At 36.6% G+C, this 17,747-nt stretch overlaps 1 protein-coding gene across 2 annotated transcripts in view; it reads left to right on the plus strand.

The window, feature by feature from the left end:
* The window catches only part of nova2 (NOVA alternative splicing regulator 2), a 51,446-nt gene that overhangs the window by 4,864 nt on the left and 28,835 nt on the right, over positions 1-17,747 (plus strand). The window contains exons 2-3 of one of the 2 annotated variants that reach the window (XM_043258650.1): positions 784-846; positions 4,549-4,692. In XM_043258650.1, the coding sequence (XP_043114585.1) occupies positions 784-846; positions 4,549-4,692 (207 nt within the window). The remainder of the gene's footprint in view (positions 1-783; positions 847-4,548; positions 4,693-17,747) is intronic. The other variant, XM_043258651.1, reaches the window with a different exon arrangement.

Genomic DNA, 17,747 nt, shown 5'->3' on the forward strand with positions numbered 1-17,747 from the left:
TTTCTCAGCCAGGGCTTTGTGTTGACAAACGACAGGAATGAACTCAAACTCGGGCTGTAGATGCTCCATGTTTTAGAAGAGAAGAGACTGAGAAACGAAACTGATTTTGGTTTATACTGTAGGGTTATTAGGAACATTCTGGGGTTATTACAAGTTAGGCTCAGTCTACAGCATTTGTGGCATAATGTTAATTAAATTAAATTAATTAAATTGGAAAACTAAATCGACTTGTGCCTCATTTTATCTGTCTTTAAATTTTTGTGGATTATTTGAGTTGATTTCAATCATTTTAAGGCTTTAGGTGTTACGTTGCCATGTTGTAAACCTGGATATAACTTTAGGTTATTTACACTAAAATCATATTAACACGCATCTTGTGACTGAAACTACTGACTCTTTTAATTATTTATTGTTCACTGATTGGCCCCCATTTATTTCCAGTGTAAGTGCCTAACGGTAATATACTTATTTAAAGAAAATGAATTTTTGCTGTAATCAACATTAAGTGCTGTCGATTGAGTTTAGCTTGTATTATTCACTGAACAATGTCATCAGGCCATGTTTGATTTAAAATAATCATGAAAACTATTGGAAACCAAGAAGCCATTGCTATAAAGTTCATTATAACTTCATCCTCTATCTTTATCCATGACATCAACATTAACAGGTATGTTGTTGATTCTTGGTTTAAAGGTAGACTGTCATTGTTCTGTACTTCACCTTGTTTTGTTTTTCTATCTGACATTTCCACAAAGATTAATTTTCTCATTCACATTCTTTTAGAGAGATGCAACCAAGCGGCCATCCATGATCCACCATTTTCATCAGATTTTGTCGGATTTCACGGTAATTTGTTTCATTTTCTGTAAAAATGACATATAGATTTTGTTGCCTGCAAACCAGAGTCTATCTTTAACTCTGTGCTGTGTCTTTCTTTCCTTTTCACTGCATAACCACCATAATGCTTTGTAACTTTTTGATTCTAATAATTAACGAAGTAAAAAGTGTAACAATATTGTTATTAAAATATGATGCTTAACATAATATCACGTACATAATATTACATTAATTAGAGTAGGTAATGTCAGTCTGGATGCAGTCTCTTGATCCAATTCACGACAGACTTTTGTTAGATGCTTTTGAAGAGAGAATACTTATGTATGCATGATACACATTATTTATGAACCCTGCGCCATATTAATCAAGGTTAAATTTAGACTCATCCAAATCAAAAGGAGGACAGTCTTAGCTCAGTGAGAAATCTGGGTCATTGCAGAAAAGCATGTATCTGTAGTGTTCTGTAGACACAGTTTGAACCGCCTGTTTATAAAGTGCGAAAACAACAACAATTTTTAGTATGTGAGTGAAAAATCAGGATTTGTCATTTAGAGGTGTCTGCAAACCCAGATCTGAGTACATTTATTTGTGTCACAGTAACCTCTATTATTCCGTTGTTGTTTATGCAATTATACTCTGGTGGCATCCAGTACAACTATTCTGGCTAAATATGAGAATATACTTGTTTAGATAGAGATCCACTTCATTACACATCCAGATCAATCGGCCGGTGATTCTAATGAGATTACTTCAAGAAGACTTAAACATTGTTAAAATGATCCCACTCCTTACTGTTAAAGAGATAGCTCACTCAATAAATGAAAATATTGTATAATTTACTCACTCTCAAGTGTTTCCACTCGATTTTCTTCTTCTGTTAAATATAAAAGATAATGTTTTTGAATGTATTATGAATGTATTTGTGACCCTTGATGACAAAACCAGTCCTAATTGTAATTTTATTATACATCATATGAAAGCTGATATAATAATAATAATAAATAAACTTAGGACAATATTTGAGATATGACTATTTGAATATCTGGAATTTGAGGGTGCGAAAAAATCTGAATATTGAGAAAAATGCCTTTAAAGCTGTCTAAATTAAGTCCTTAGCAATGCATATTACTAATGAAAAATTAAGTTATGATATATTTATTGCAGACAATTTCCAAAAATATCTTGAACATGATCTTTACTATTGCTGCAAACATACCTATGCTACTTAAGACTGGTTTTGTGGTCCCATTTTCAAATGTACAAAATTCTATTGAAGTCAAATGGGTATCATAAACAGGTTACTCACATTTCATATATATATATATATATATATTCATACAGTTTGTTTGAGGATGAGCAAATGATTACAAAACTTTACAAAGTTTTTGAAGAGGCAATTCAACTCTATAACTCACTCTCATGTCATTCCAAACCTGTATGATTTAATTAAGCGAAATACAAATTTGGAATAATCAGACCACTCTATTTAATATAATAAACATGAAGAATGACAGAAAAGCACCATGCGAGTTGTTCATACGACATTCATAAGTATTCTAAAGCCATACAGTAGTTTTTTATGAGAAACAGATATAAACGAAATCATTATATATTGAAATTGTTAATGTGTGTTTGACATTTGCAGGTTTAAATTACAGCTGAGTCATGAAGAATCAATCTGTTGAGTCATGAATGAGTTATTCCACATCACAAAACCAGTGTGAATGATTCATTCATGAATCAGACTTCAATTCAGTTCTTGAGTTGGACTCACTGAATCCAGGATCAGCTCTCAACGCTTACTAGCTCAGTGACAATTACGAGTTCAGTTTCGCTCGGTTCGCCACACAATCCTTCACACAAGTCATAATGGACCACTTTTTACGGTTTATCAGAAAGCTTCAGTTCCCGTTCATTGTAAATACCTGAAAAAGTAAGATAATTTGCTCCTTTTGTGCTCCACAAAAGAAAAAAAGTGAGCGAATAATGAATTTGAACCTTAAAACCAATCTACTATATCGCTCCTACCCCTCTTTATCTGATCTGTCACGTCCATCTCGTTAACAGAAATCTAACACTTCGCTTAATTTGGTTCACGCATAACTACAGACACGTGTCATTACTTTGCCACTTATGCAGTTAAGTCGGGCCTTCGACCAAGACATTGTCGTTGCTGCCATTGTTAGCTCGTTTGTTTTTCCAGCTGCACTCTGACATTAATACTCCGTCTAGTAGTGCTTTCATTTTTACCCAATCATCAGCGCTAGGCTGCAAGTGCATGTAGCCTAGCCATCAGCCTAGCTTGACAAGATAAACTGCTTCTCCAGAATAACAATCTAATCTAAAGCGGCCGTCTTCTGGGAGCCGACACAGATTAATTGTGGTGGAATATTAAGCGTGTACCCAAGCGGCCCAGGCAGAAGGATACAATGTCATGTTAAAGTCACGGTGAAGGGACCATGTACTGTGCTTCTGCTGACCTGGATATGCAGCATCCAGGTAGAGCCCAACAATAGATGAGGCACTTTCCTGCCCCACCGCTGCTCTACTTTCAGGAAAACCTTTGCTGACCTTTCTCAAGAGGGAAGTGAAATCAGGATGTCTTGTGCTATATTATATGCACCTTACTATTCACTTGCTATAAATGGCTACTTTACAATGTCTCTTAATACGTCTTTTCAAATTCACCTTCTCTTGCACTTAATTTGATTGACGTCTAACAAAATGTACCCTCATCCCGGATCTTTCCTACTTACATAACTTGCAATTTTCTTGTTCCGCTAACCGGGTTTTTGTTCTGCTCTTGACTGTTATTGGCCCTGCTTAACTTAAGTGTTAATACTTCTGGTTCAGCGTTAATTACTACTCGTTAAGTCCACTGATCTTATTATAGTGGTCTTGTAGTTCTTAGCTGGTATAGTATTTCAGCTTGACTTTTATTTATAGCTGCCGTCTCCGATCGCCTCTATAATAATATGTGTGTTTTCTAATAAGTCAGGCATTTAAGGCGTTTAGCAGGATTGTACAGCCACATTTTATATCTAAAAAACTGGGCATACCTCAATTTTTTCACTTTATTATACACTTCACAATTATAATAAGCCATAAAATATGTGATGTAGCACAAATTGAAGGGTGTGACTTATTTAATGGCCAAATGTTAAGTTATCTTATACTTTTGGCTCGCTTAAATTAGCCACCCTTTGCTAGATTACACTCTGGGCATTCAACCAGCTTCGTGATGCTTTTTAAACTGTATATATTATTAAAGAAGTTCCCATGTATCTTGAACACTTGTTGGCTGCTTTTTATTCACTCTCGCTGCTCAAATTCATCCATTAAAAAATTTAATTAAAATGTAATAAAAATTTTAGTTATTGTAGTAATTTATGTATGTCTACAAAAGTAGTTTTATGCATTTATGCTTATGCATAAATAAAAATGTCATTACAAAAAATGTATGTAATATTTATAATAATTATAATAGTTGTACTTATTAGTATAACATTTATTTAAGTTATATTACATTCTATAAAAATCTATTGCAGGTTGTTAATTTTTATTATTATTTGTAGGTTGTTAGATTACAGAAAATGTTATTTAAATCTGTTGCGCATATATTTGTTTATTGTATATTTCTCATATATTTATTACTGTATGAAAAGTGTAGATCTATTGAGTTCATTTTTTTCTCTCTTTTTCTGTTTCCAGAGGAAGGCGAATATTTCTTGAAGGTGCTGATTCCAAGCTATGCCGCAGGCTCCATTATTGGCAAGGGTGGTCAGACTATTGTCCAGCTACAGAAAGAGACAGGGGCCACCATCAAGCTGTCCAAATCCAAAGACTTCTACCCGGGTAAGTCTCCTAATTCTAGAAAGCTTTGAAGGGAACCCTCGTCAACCTCCTCCTTTTTACTGCACCACTATACAGTCATTAAACAGCACACATTTCAAAGCACCTGGATTACATTATAGCTTAATTAACCCATGTTATTAGTCTATGCTAATACATTACCAAAGGTACCTCGTTCCCAAAGTCACCGCGACTTATTCCTAATGAGAATCATATGGGACGCTGTCACCTTTGGGCTTGCGGCCACACCATATGGCCTTTATCAGAGCTCAGGTTGCAAAGAGTGCCAGATCAAGTGGGGACAAAGAGCCGAGAGACTCACAAAGGAGCAAGTACAGAGTTCAGAGCTTAAATAAATGCCGATGCAATGTTTGAATGGTTCCTTTCTAGTAACGTTTATATTTGGAGAGGAAAAAGAAGCATGTTTTGTGTTCGTGTGTGTTGGAATTCTTTCAGATGTTTTTTAGGGATGGAGTGACACAGAGGAAACGAGAAGCGGCGGGGGGCTTCTGGGCTCTTACTTAAAAGGGCTTTGTGCGATTTGCTCATCCTCCCATCGTTGGCACGTCCAACAGGGCACCTCTGTCCCGTTCCCCTTGGGATGTGGAGCACAGAGCGATGGCCAGCCATGGCAGATGCCAAATGCAGGACACCTCCTACCCACCCCCCTTTCATTGGTTTTGGCAACCTTGTGTGCTCCAATGTCTAGAGCAGGGGGGGTTGCGATGGCTACAGAATTAAGGGAGAGGATCGCCGGTGCTGTGCTAGGTTGTTCGAGTGCTTAATGGGGGGTTCTTCCTCTCCAGTGAAGGGGGCATCTGTATGGAAATTAGTTTGAGCTTTTCTTGGGTGCGAGTCAAAAGATCCACCTGCTGTGCTGCTCTCACGGTGGGGAAGGAGGGAACTTTTTTAGCCGGTTAAGGGAGAAGTGTCTGGTACATCTAAATCGCTAAATCGTTTCAAGAAATACATCATGTCTCTGAAGATACCATTTGTGATAAAAGCTGAGCTGGCATTTAATTTTGGACAAAGCAGTGCTGGCCAGAGATATCCATTATTTCTTCTGAACGGATTTATTGGTTGTCTTCGCTCTAAATATAGATCCTGCAGCATTTATTGGGAAACAGCCATATTTCACAATGACCTTGCGTCTGTGAAGTACACTGTTCTATCTTAAAGACACAATAAGAGACTGTTAAGTTAAATGTAGTTGATATGTTGCTATTTTATTAACTAGTGTGCACATTCGTGCAGTTTCAGAATATAACCTGGATGTTACAGATAAGTGGCCACTATTTGAGCATAGTTCACCTAAAAATGTAAATTCTGACATCATTTACTCACTCTCAGGTCTTTTCAAAGCTGTATGACTTTCAATAGGATCTAATGGTGTTTTTTTTTTATTTTAGGGAAAAAAAAAGTAAATATATTTTTGTGATCCACTGAAAAACAGAACAGAATTTGCACAACCCGTTTAAATGATGTAAAGTTAAATGTAGTTTTTTGTAGTTGTAATTTTTATTAACTAGCATGCAAATTCTGGATGCTACAGTTAAGTTTCAGGTACTTAAAGGGACAGTTCACCCCAAAATTTGGTCACTTACTAATATCTCATTCCAAACCTATGACTTTCTATTTTCTGTGACACAAGATGGTCATACAAAAGAAATCATACAAAGAATGTCAATGGGGTTCAACGCTGTTTTAGAACTTCAGATTTTTTTTGTATGGATAAAAACAGTTTCTCCATATACCTCTTAAAATATCTTAATTTGTGTTTCACAGAGGAAAGTCATACAGGTAGCAGGAGGGTGAACAAATAATGATAGATTATGTGTGTATGTAAACTTTATTTTTAAAATTTTATTACTAAAAAACTACTTCAATTCAAAGACGTATGTCCCACAATCATTTGCATGAAAAAAACACCTAAAGTCACATTTTTTAACGCACAGCGCTTGTTTGATTTTTCTTACAGCATTTTCAGATACGAGTCCAGAGAGTTGCATCATCCTTTTTTCTTTATAATTGGCCAGCACTCTTTCTCTCAGGTTTCCTGAGTGTGTGTACATTCTGACTTTTCCCTGTCCAAGTCACTGATCCCCATCCAGCCTCTCTGTCCCTTTCAGCAAAATGTAGCACAGTATTAAAGCTCACTCCTAATCCAGCACCATGATTGCAGTTTTTCAGTGTTTAATACCCAGAGAGCCGTGCGGCCCTCCCCCCACACATTATCAACATTACTGATTTCTCCGCTGTGTAATCTGCTTAAGACCTAAGCTTTGTGGCCAAAAGATGAAAAGCCGCAATATTACATATCTAGGGGTAGAAATGAGTTTTCTGCGTTTATTTTATTTGTTTTTTTTCTCTCTTGCTCCCTTTCTTCAGCCTTTCTCACTTAAATAATGAATTTTTATTTGTAATGACCTTAGTGTTGCTTAGTCTAATTCAAGCCAAGTCATGTTTTGTTTAGCACTCTTTTAAAAAGCACCTAATTGCATGTTATTTAAAATGAAATTATTGTATTTTGAATTGAAATTCATTTATATTTATATTGAAAGCAACTAGTTGAACATAAGAGGCATTTTTTTAACATTCTAAATTAGGTTTTGTGTACATCATAATTTCACAACTGTAATGAATAACACACTACTGTCAAAATTCAACATATCAAATTGTACATTATTAAAGAATAATAAGAGATCAAATCATTAATAAAATGTATTTTAAAGTAAATCTTTTAATTTGACATTATTATAAAATTGTATATTTCTTCTTTTACATTATTATCTGCAAATAATTTTTTTTACAAATATATTTTTACAAATTTACATTTTCAAGTGATTAACCATTGTGCTACTACAAATAAAAACAAAACACACATGGTAATCGATATCCCAAAAAATAGTTACTACAGTTTTACAATTGTTTTACAATTTGCTATTAGTTTTACTTGAGTAAAATACTTTTTGTACAGTGCAAACAACAAATGACCATGTTTTTGGACTTTGATTTACCTTATGCATGTAAATACCATGATTTGTATCAAAGTACCTTTAAATCACTGTAGTACTTTTTGGTAAGGGAGTGCTGACACACTGGAGATTTATAACAGAGTTAGCCTTCTGAATAAGCAAATGCTAGCATGGGTTAGCAAGTAATTATACGACTATATTTTGGATTTGGCCTGTGGAAAAGTGTGTCAAAAACTTGAAAAAAATCACACTCGAGGAGTGTTATGTTCAGAAGGTGAAGTTGTTTTGTAACATTCTAATGCCATTGCCAACTGAAATTGTCTGCTGCTAAAATGTCAATATGTCTTAAAGCTTGTGCGTTCTAATTAATGATTCAACACATTTTAGTGCTTGTTAATCAGTCTGTCTGTGAACTTCATTAATTGAGCCCTATGTGTAAGCGCTAGCCTAAATGCTAGCATGCAAATACGTTATTGTCAGAGACGGCGGGATAGTCGTCATCTGGGCTGTGGAGGAGAGAGGAGGTATCCTTAATCCCCGTGGCTTTGTTTTCTTTTTCAGGCATGTGACGTCATTTTCTGTGGCCGCTAGCCCTCAGTGCCAGCCAGTGCCTGAGACTCACACAGGCAAACCATCTTGTACAAAAGAGCCATGCTTTCCAGAGCGAGTTTGACCCGAGTCTCATCATAGACAGCGATATAGAGAGAAACACTTAGCGAGGGGGATGATGGGAGCGATGGCGCAGACAGTGATCTCGAAAATGATGAAGATGCTAGTACATCAGAGTACATTTGTGATATAATTAGCATGTTGCCTACTTAGCGTGCTGGCGGTTTCAATTAGGTATGATCGTCAGAAAGATCTCCAGAATCTGACGTCTTTCTTTCTTTCTTTCACTGTATACCCTTGTGAAAAGAAGTGTACTTGTTACAAACTGTTAAAATTGTAGTGTGCTATTTAATATTACATTTTAAAGTTAAAATATTTTATATGTACTAAAATGTGACTTTATCGTAACACATGTTTTGTTACACACACACACACGCACACACACACACACACACACACACATATATATATATATATATATATATATATATATATATATATATAAGTACATGACTTATGTACGAGTTATGTATATTTAAGTTTACAATAAATGCTTACTGACAGTAAACTTAACCATATTTCAAAGACAATACAAGTAATTATGAAATTGCATACTAAGTCTTACTAAAAGAAGCACTTAAGTTCAGCTAACTGCATTTAACATACATTTAGATTTTTTATATAAATGTAAATGACACTAAATTGAGTTTCTGAAAAGATTACATTCAGTTCGCACTTAAGTATATTCTTTTAAAGTAAATTATTTCTGCTAATGTATCTTCCTTCTCTTTGTACCTCTTTCCTCTTGGGTGTTGTACTTCTGCTTCTGTAATGTGTGGCTTTCCGTCAGATGTAATAGAAAGCCTCAGAGGGACCTACCATTAATAGAACACTGCAAATTTATTCCAGGGATCAATTTTTGCATCATGGGAGTGGTGCCTTGTCCTTTACTCCAGCCCTCCCCCTTGTCCAACCACCATCTCCAGTGCATCTCTATGAGGCCCGAGCACAAATACTATTGATCAGTCATGCCACTGCAAAGAGATAGGATAAAAGATAAAATTCACCATGCGAACTGATGAGAATAGCAGGTGCATTCCCTTCAAATTTGAAAAGCCAATCTCTTTCCACCCAGGAAGTCCGCTGACTAAATCGTTTGGATAATTTACACCTCGATTCAATAGTGTAGCAGGGGATGTGGTTAACATAATGTTAAAATTCAGTCTTTCCCTTACCCAGCTCAGAAGCACCGAGGCGTATCTACATTAAGAGGCAGACGTACATTAAAGGGATAACTCTGTGATTTGTCATTCCAAACCTACATGACTTTCTCAATTCTGAGGAAGACAGAATTGGACATACTGAAGAACATTAGGGTGTAAAAACATCGGACCCCAATGACTTTTTTTTTTTTTTTTTTGAGAACTGTTTAATTTTTACATTGGCCGCTACATTTGTCTCTTTGGCCAATAAAAGATAGTTCACCCAAAAAAATTAATTCTGTTATTACTTCATGTCGTTTCAAACATTTAATACTTTTGTTCATTTTCAGAACACAAATTAAGATAATTTTTTTAATTGTTCTGTGTTCGCGTTTAATCACGTTATTTCTAAATGTTATAGTAACATATATACACATATGACATATTGTGTAAGAGTAAATATAAATTTAATTGCAAGAATTGTCATGCCAGTGTTATTTACTATTTTGAAATTAAATAGTGTGATACATATTGGCCAGTGGCCACTTTTGCTCTCTATATCAGTGTTTGCCATTAACAAAATTCATATTGTTCAAACACTACTTGATATGGTCATACAGTTTCAAAACAACATATAAATAATGACAGTGTTTCATTTTTTCTAGTAAACTATCTGCCTCCTTTTTTCTGAATTTCATGAAACTTAAACAGTTTTAAAGTGTGTTAGAATCGTCAAATCATTCTAAATATATACACACTCAAGTGTAAGAAACTTTGTGAACATCGACCGATTTAGTTCCCCCTGAAATCTCCAGGCGTCGATGCAGTCCGAGGCTAGTATTTCATACACAATAGTGCTAGTTGTAAAGAACAGCTCTCATCACGTAATACGTTCTGATTGTTTTCAGTAGTTTCACATGGAAACGGTGAAAAACAAGTGAGCTGATGTCAGCCATGAGAACTGAAGCCAGTTATGAGATAACGGTAAACCATTTTGTAGATCTGAGAGCCTTTAATCCAGCATTTCTGTAGGTCTAAACGTCGTTCCCTGTCTGTCATCCCTCAGACTCGGCATCATTAGAGCAGGCACCGAGTGGGCGAGAGCTTATGGGCACATAGCTTAGGACCTCAATAACTGTCCCATGCTCGGGTGATGTGGGGAATAGTGGATTCGGACAAGGAGGATCTAGGATTTGAGAGCTAAAAATATCCCTCCGTCTGTAAGTTTTTCCTGTGGTCTGTATAATTACCTCTATGACACTGAGCTTACCGCCTGACACTCTTGTCATCGCCCATATTAGACTCTGAGTTGTGTTTGTTTGAGTCTTTGACTGAGTATATCAAAGGATTTGAGATATTTGTGACGGTGCATTTATGTCTGATCCCTCGGAAACACAGGGACGAAAAGATGCAGACATGGAAAGAAGTTGAGTGGGGAATGACAAAGTGAAAGGGGGAGGAGTGATTGAATATCCAGTTGTTTGAATGCTCAATGATGTGTCTAAACTGTGTAGGACAAAGAGGAGTGGTGGGCCACTCTTAATGACAATAGAAGCTTTTGACATTGTTGACGACACAGCTCCTCAAGTGCGGGGGGAGGTGCAGGCGTGCAGGCTGGTCTCCCATCTGCCTGAGGAGGTGTTGGTGTGTGTGTGTGTGTGTGGGGTGATGGAGAGACAAAAAACAAGAGTGGAAGAAACAGGAAAATGGCAAAAGTGAGAGTGCTGTTTGTGTAACATTAAATACAAAATTTTTTTATGGATGAATGTCAATGTATAGTTTACGAAATGAAATTACTTTTTACATTTTGTAAAATGCAAATGTTATTTTTTATTTCATTTAATATATATATATATATATATATATATATATATATATACACACACACACACACTTTGCTGTATAATATATTTATGTATACATAGATAGATAGATAGATAGTCTATATCTTATATATATATAGTTATATATTTTTTTGTTTGTGTTTATTTATTATAATATTTAATTAATTTCAACATACAAATCTTAGCCTATAGTTGCCATCATTAAATAATGTATATTTCTCAGCCATTGATCAGTGCTGTTGTCAGTGAACGGCAACTGTCTGTAACTCATAGTAGTGATAGTAGTTGTATCGAACGAGTCCTGTTTTTTTTTGTTTTTTTAAATAAAAATGCATCCTGGGTGTCAGTGGGAGTCCTGACGTGTTACATAAGTGGGCCTGTCTCTGTGCTTTTGTCTGAGGCTGTCAGTGGAGTAGAGATGATGAATGTGTCAGTGGGAGACAGCCATCCTCATCTCTCGCTGCGTTCACTCTGTCATCTGCTGCACATTTTATGATGAGCTCATCAGTAAAACCCACCCCCCACGCTCTAAGCTCAGCAATTCAGGGCCTTGACAGACTTTATTTATATGCACAGATATTTACGTACTTTTGGCGGGAGAAGCTTACGTGCAACTTTTGTCAAAAGTGAGTCATTCGGGATAAAACCACTTGGTAAACGAAAAAATGTAACAGATATATATCGATTTCAATAAGTGGACACAGAAACTGATTGCGCCATACTGATATCGAATAACTTTCCTGTTCACATTTTTTAAGAATAAACTGTGTTTTTTATATTGCATATTCATTAAATAATAGAGACTTTTTCATACATTTTCAAATACTGTATTGCATAGTTTTTATTTGTACAAATTTTTTTGTACTTTATTGGTCTCTTGTTGTAAACAAAAGCTTGATAAGTCATAATTGATCCAGCAGTAGACTCTTATATGTCTTTTAGCTGCATGCAAGGTGCACAGGATCTGTCTCACAAAGGTGGGACCTCTCCTGGGGTTTGGTGCAGAGCTCCCCCCCATCCCCCTTTGTCACAGACACGCCCTCCTCCCTACAGTTTCTCACTCCCCCCTTTGAGACAAAGCATGCTTTGTTAGTCTCTACACTCGGTTGCCTCAGAGATGGGAATTAAAGTGACGGCTCCAGAGGCAAGAGGTTCCCCTCTACCATCATCATTATAGCTGTCTTTCTCTGTCTCCCCAGCTACACCAGGCAGGTAGACAGGCGACAAAGATGTCTCTCGCTTCTGTGCCGATGTCTGCCTCTGGGCTTGGGGCGAGACAGATGCGTTGTCTGAGAAATAGAAAGAGAGAGTTAGCCGCAGTAAGGATGGGTACTCTACTCTCGCAGTCCGGTCACGTAGAGAGGCCACAGACGCCCACAGCCAATCGCACAGCGGCAGGACCTCCATTTTGAAGTTCCCGCGGAGGAAAAAAAAAAGCAGTGGCAGATGTCCTGCTGCTCTCACTGGCCGTTTAAAACGTAATGTAAACAACAACCGTACTTTGTTAAATAAATAAAAAAATATATACATTTATATTATTAATTTTTAATGAATTTTATCCTTAAATAATTACAATAAAAAAACTATTATATGTATTACAAAAAATAAAAAATATTTGCTTAATTTACTTCAATACATTACTATAATTTAACAAAGCTCTTATTAGATTTTTGAACTAAAATAATGCACATAATCTTAAAATGTCCAGTCAAATACTCTCAAAGACTTAGCATTGAGATTTGTCAAAAAACTAAACATTTTAGTATATTTTATGTAAAATCTGTATGAAATAAAAAATAATGAATAAAAATAGATTTAAATACTAGATTTGTTTTTAAACTAACATACAGACCATTTTAAATTGCCAGTATAATTATTATTTATTTACTTTATGCATAGAAGCAAAATCAAACATCATCAAGTTAACTATATCTTTTAAATAATTTGAATATTATATATATATATATATATATATATATATATATATATATATACACAGAATTGAGGTATTTGTTAAAATAAAATACAATTAAGAATTTTAATAAATGTTGAAATATATGAAATATTATTATTATATTGCTTAACATCTGCAGTTAAAGTTTTTGATGGATTTGACAGATACAGATACACATCTCAAAATTAACATTAATTATAATTGATGTAATTTAAAAATATATTTATAACTTTGAAAAACACATTAACATTCCATGGAACAATTATTCGGAGGCAATCTTTAATCAAACATCACCATGTTAATCAAGCCATTTGATTAATAATCATTTTTGCATTGAAGCACAATCAAAAGACACAAAGGCCTCCAGCACATTTCTATAATCGCAGATCCACCCTAATGACACCTGGCCTGCCGGTTGCTGTGGCATTCCCTCCCATTGCATAATGAGGTTATAAGTGCAAAATCATTTAATTCCTGTGTCCTGCGCTGGGGCAATTTAGCATTTGCACTGAGACATTTGGAGCTTAAATAAGAAAAGCCCCTTACATAAGATTAGGACAATGGAAAGCTGCATTGTGTAGAGTAGGGGGGCACCTTTCCTCTAAAACGGAAGGTGGTGAGGGATGACAAAGAAGAGTATTGAGTGTTGGCGGTGGGTTTCTTTTTGGAGCAGATCCAGCCTCCTCGCAGAGGGGACAAAGCTCCCCCTCTGTGCCTCAACAGAGCCTCTAAAGGCACCGAGTTCCGCAGCTGCCTCCTTCTCCGCCCATTTGCCTCCCAAAATCTCTAATCCCCACTGAATGACCCCCCGAACTCCCTTTCTCTCTCTCATACGCTCACTACCACCTTGAGCCCACCAGACCAGTGATTCATGTCTCCTGCATCTCCCGTCAGCTGTCCAAACGCTCCCTTCAACACAGCGCCTGTATGCTCGTATTAATTGCAACAGATCGGCCACGGCTAATTATCTTTGACCCCTCTAGCCTCGTAGGAGTAGCGTGTGTCTATGCATCTATGGGTTGGAGAGCGTGCATTTGGGAATTTGCGTGCACAGATATCCAAATGTAAGGCTGCTATTTGATATATACTTATGAGATATGAGTCTGTTTGATCACCTTTGGCACTGGAGCAAAGGTTGGTTGAGCTGTTTGTGGGTCAGCTTTGGAGCTGCATAGAACAGTTGTTCCTCAAGGGGACCTCCTGAGACGGTCACGTGACCATGGCCTTGAAGAATTATGTAGCATGAGGACAGGGAGGGGAGGGGTGCGGCCCGCTGACCTTAAACAATTGTCTCGGTCACTTTGACTTGGCATCTTTTGTTGTTGCAGCTTTCATTTTTGCCATCAACAAAGATAACATACAAAATAAGAAAATAATACATAGTTTTGAATTGAAATGCAATATTGACTGTATATTTATATATTGTTGCTTTTAAATTGCTGTACAGTTTTTATATTTATTAAAATTTTAGTTGTAGTTCTTTTAGTACATGCAGATAAAATAAATGTAATTAAAATACATTTTCGGTAACATTTATTTCACATAACAAAATCAAATTATATAAAATAAAATTGTATTATTACAAATTGTATATTACATTTATATATATATATATATATATATATATATATATATATATATATATTATAAAAGGCATTTTAAAATATTGCATAATTATTAACAGTTTATGTTAATGTTCATGTTTATGTTTAGTTAATAATTATTTTACATTATTCTGTGTATGTATGTATATATATATATATATATATATATATATATATATATATATATATATATATATATATAGATAGATAATACTGTAAATGGCAATGAGTGATTGCATATAATTTTAGTTAAGCCACTGTACTCTTGTGTAAAGTACAAAAGAACGTTTAGCATGTCTTTATTTTTTTAGAACCTGTTTTTCCCAAAGCTAATATCTTGTCATCCCTGTGACTTTGTATCTTCTGGCCTATAGTCAAGTAAAACAAAGACACAGATTATAGTTTGCTATTCTTGTTGTAGCCAGGCTGTATGATGTTGCCTTTTCAGTCACATGAAACCTTCAACCGCAGACACAAAGAAGATTGCTAATTGCTATTTTGCAGATTGCTAATTGCTATTTGCTTCTCAGCTATCGCCAAAGCCAAATGTTCCCCAAAACGTTTAGTTGATGCACCACTTGGGCCTTCCCAAACGAGATCAAGCAAATAAACAAGAACAAAGCACCTTTAAAAGACATTTGTCTTTGACTACTAGCCTCTCATGTTTTCATGCTAAAACCTGAAGCGGAAAGGGCGAAGATCCCCACATGCGTTGAAGACTTCACAATCAGTGCTTTCAACCTTCATACCCACTGTTTCACCTCCCTTGCCCACGCAGGGCAGGTGCAGGCAGAGGGGCAGCGTTTCAGAGCCTCCTTTGTCATGAAATGTTAGCACTTTACTGCACAGGGGTTGGCTGGCCAGCGGCGTGAGCTCCATGCCAAATTTCAGGAAGGAGGATGAAAGCCAAGTCGATTGTGAGACACCCACACCCTTTAACCGTAGAAACGAGTGTAGTGCTTCTCTGTTCCTAACGGGGAGCTTCTTCATTCGGAGTGGCGTTTGCTAACTCCCTCAGCAGAGCTGGATAATAGCTCTGGTTACGTGTGCATTTTGGCAGCCACAGCAAAATGAAACTTCTCCTGACAGGCAGTGCTGATCGTGTCCTTTTAGACATGAGCTGTACGTTAACCTAAGGCAGGCTAAAGGGGTTTTGGAGCTGAATCCTAATTGTACGGCAAGTCAAGCGACTCCGGAGTGCTGCACAAGCTGGCCTAAGGCGGTGCCATGATTGTCCCTGAGCAGCAGGGTTGTGCATTGTAAAGAAATTGCTATTATTTTTTCATTAAATGCTTCCCAAATTTAAAGTTAAAAATGACTCATTTTATATTACTCGACTCTCTTTTGAGAGACAATAACTTTATACAGGGTGCACTTTCAGCTTTAACACTTTGTTTTCATTGTGTTACTCTGTAACACACTGCATAAAAGGGAATTTTCAAAGGGAATTGCAGCACTTTAATATATATGTCATACTAAGTAGTTTAAAAGTGTTAACATATTTACTGATACATCGCCCGAGACTGTATAATTAAACTTTATTGGGAGTACTACTACAATGCACATTTCTTACAATTATTAGGCATAAAATGTATTTTAATCTCACTGGTGATTGTATGCATTAGTATCAGTCTTTAAATGCAAAATATTTAAAGTGTACCTAAAGTATACTTGCAATAGTTCCACTTTAGCACAATCAGAAATACTTAAGTATATCTTAAGTTGGACTTCAGCACCATTTCCACACAATTAATGTGCATTAAGTACAGATTTAGCAGTAAAACAGTTTAGCATTGTAGTTCTTTCCCTCACTGACAGAACTGTCTTGTCTTTTTTCTGCATTACAAATCTTGTGATTCAGCTCGTAGCTGGTTGGTGTGGTTCATGTTTTATAACTCTGTAATGAAGACTTGGAATCCCTATGAATCCCTATGGGAAACATGAATGTAAAAATGACTTCCATAACCCAGGCTGTTGAAAAAGTGGGTGGGCAGTATTGCATTCTATTCACTAAATTTCCTCTTCCTGCCATTCGAGTTCGACTTCCTGTGGGGTGTGGCCAATTCAATTCACATCCACACTCACAAATTGAAAAGAAGCCAATTCTTCAATTAAACCCAACTGACTTCTGAGAAGTGACGTGGCTGCTACCAGAGCGCAGTTTTTGGACCGCCAGCTCTGAGTTACAACAAGCGCCTTCTGTCTGCACATCTGCATGCACATGCGAGATCCATTCATATGTTGGCAACTGTACGCAGTGTATGTTCGTTTCAAACTCTGATTTCTGCACGCCTGTCAGTGTATTCTCGTGGTGCTGGGAGCCTTAGAAGGCGGTGGGGGTGTCTCATTTTCAGGTTGACTTCTCTGGCCTTGCTTGGCTCCTCAACCCCATTGCCTCACTCGAATTCCAGCTGTACGAAATGGGGAACAGATTGTGTGCATGATGTAAAACGGCAGGCATTCTCCCGTTGCTATGGATAAGGTCATCTGTTGAGTAAACTCTGAGCAGATTAATACACATTATGAAAAGTAGAAAACTGAAAACATGGGACAGAACAATAAAAATGGAAAAAAGCTCTTCTGGTGGTCTCTTGTAGCAGACGAAAAATAAGAAGTTAGTGCTAAAGGGCTGCGATAAGAAGTAGGCTGGAGACTGAAACTTGGCTCGGGGTATGGAGACACTGAAAACACTGATAAAGAACCAAAGCAGAAAGCTGGCCCTGGATCTTCAGGCCTGGGCGCCTCGATGGGCTCGGAGGAGATGACTCACAGGCCAGTGGAGGAGGACCAGACCAAAGACGACTCTTAGCAATTAGCGGCGCTAGGACATGACAGCTTTGGGGGAAAGTGGCAGCAGTTTTGGATGTTCT

Source organism: Puntigrus tetrazona, chromosome 15 (assembly GCF_018831695.1).
Source record: "Puntigrus tetrazona isolate hp1 chromosome 15, ASM1883169v1, whole genome shotgun sequence".
Classification (NCBI taxonomy): Eukaryota; Metazoa; Chordata; class Actinopteri; order Cypriniformes; family Cyprinidae; genus Puntigrus; species Puntigrus tetrazona.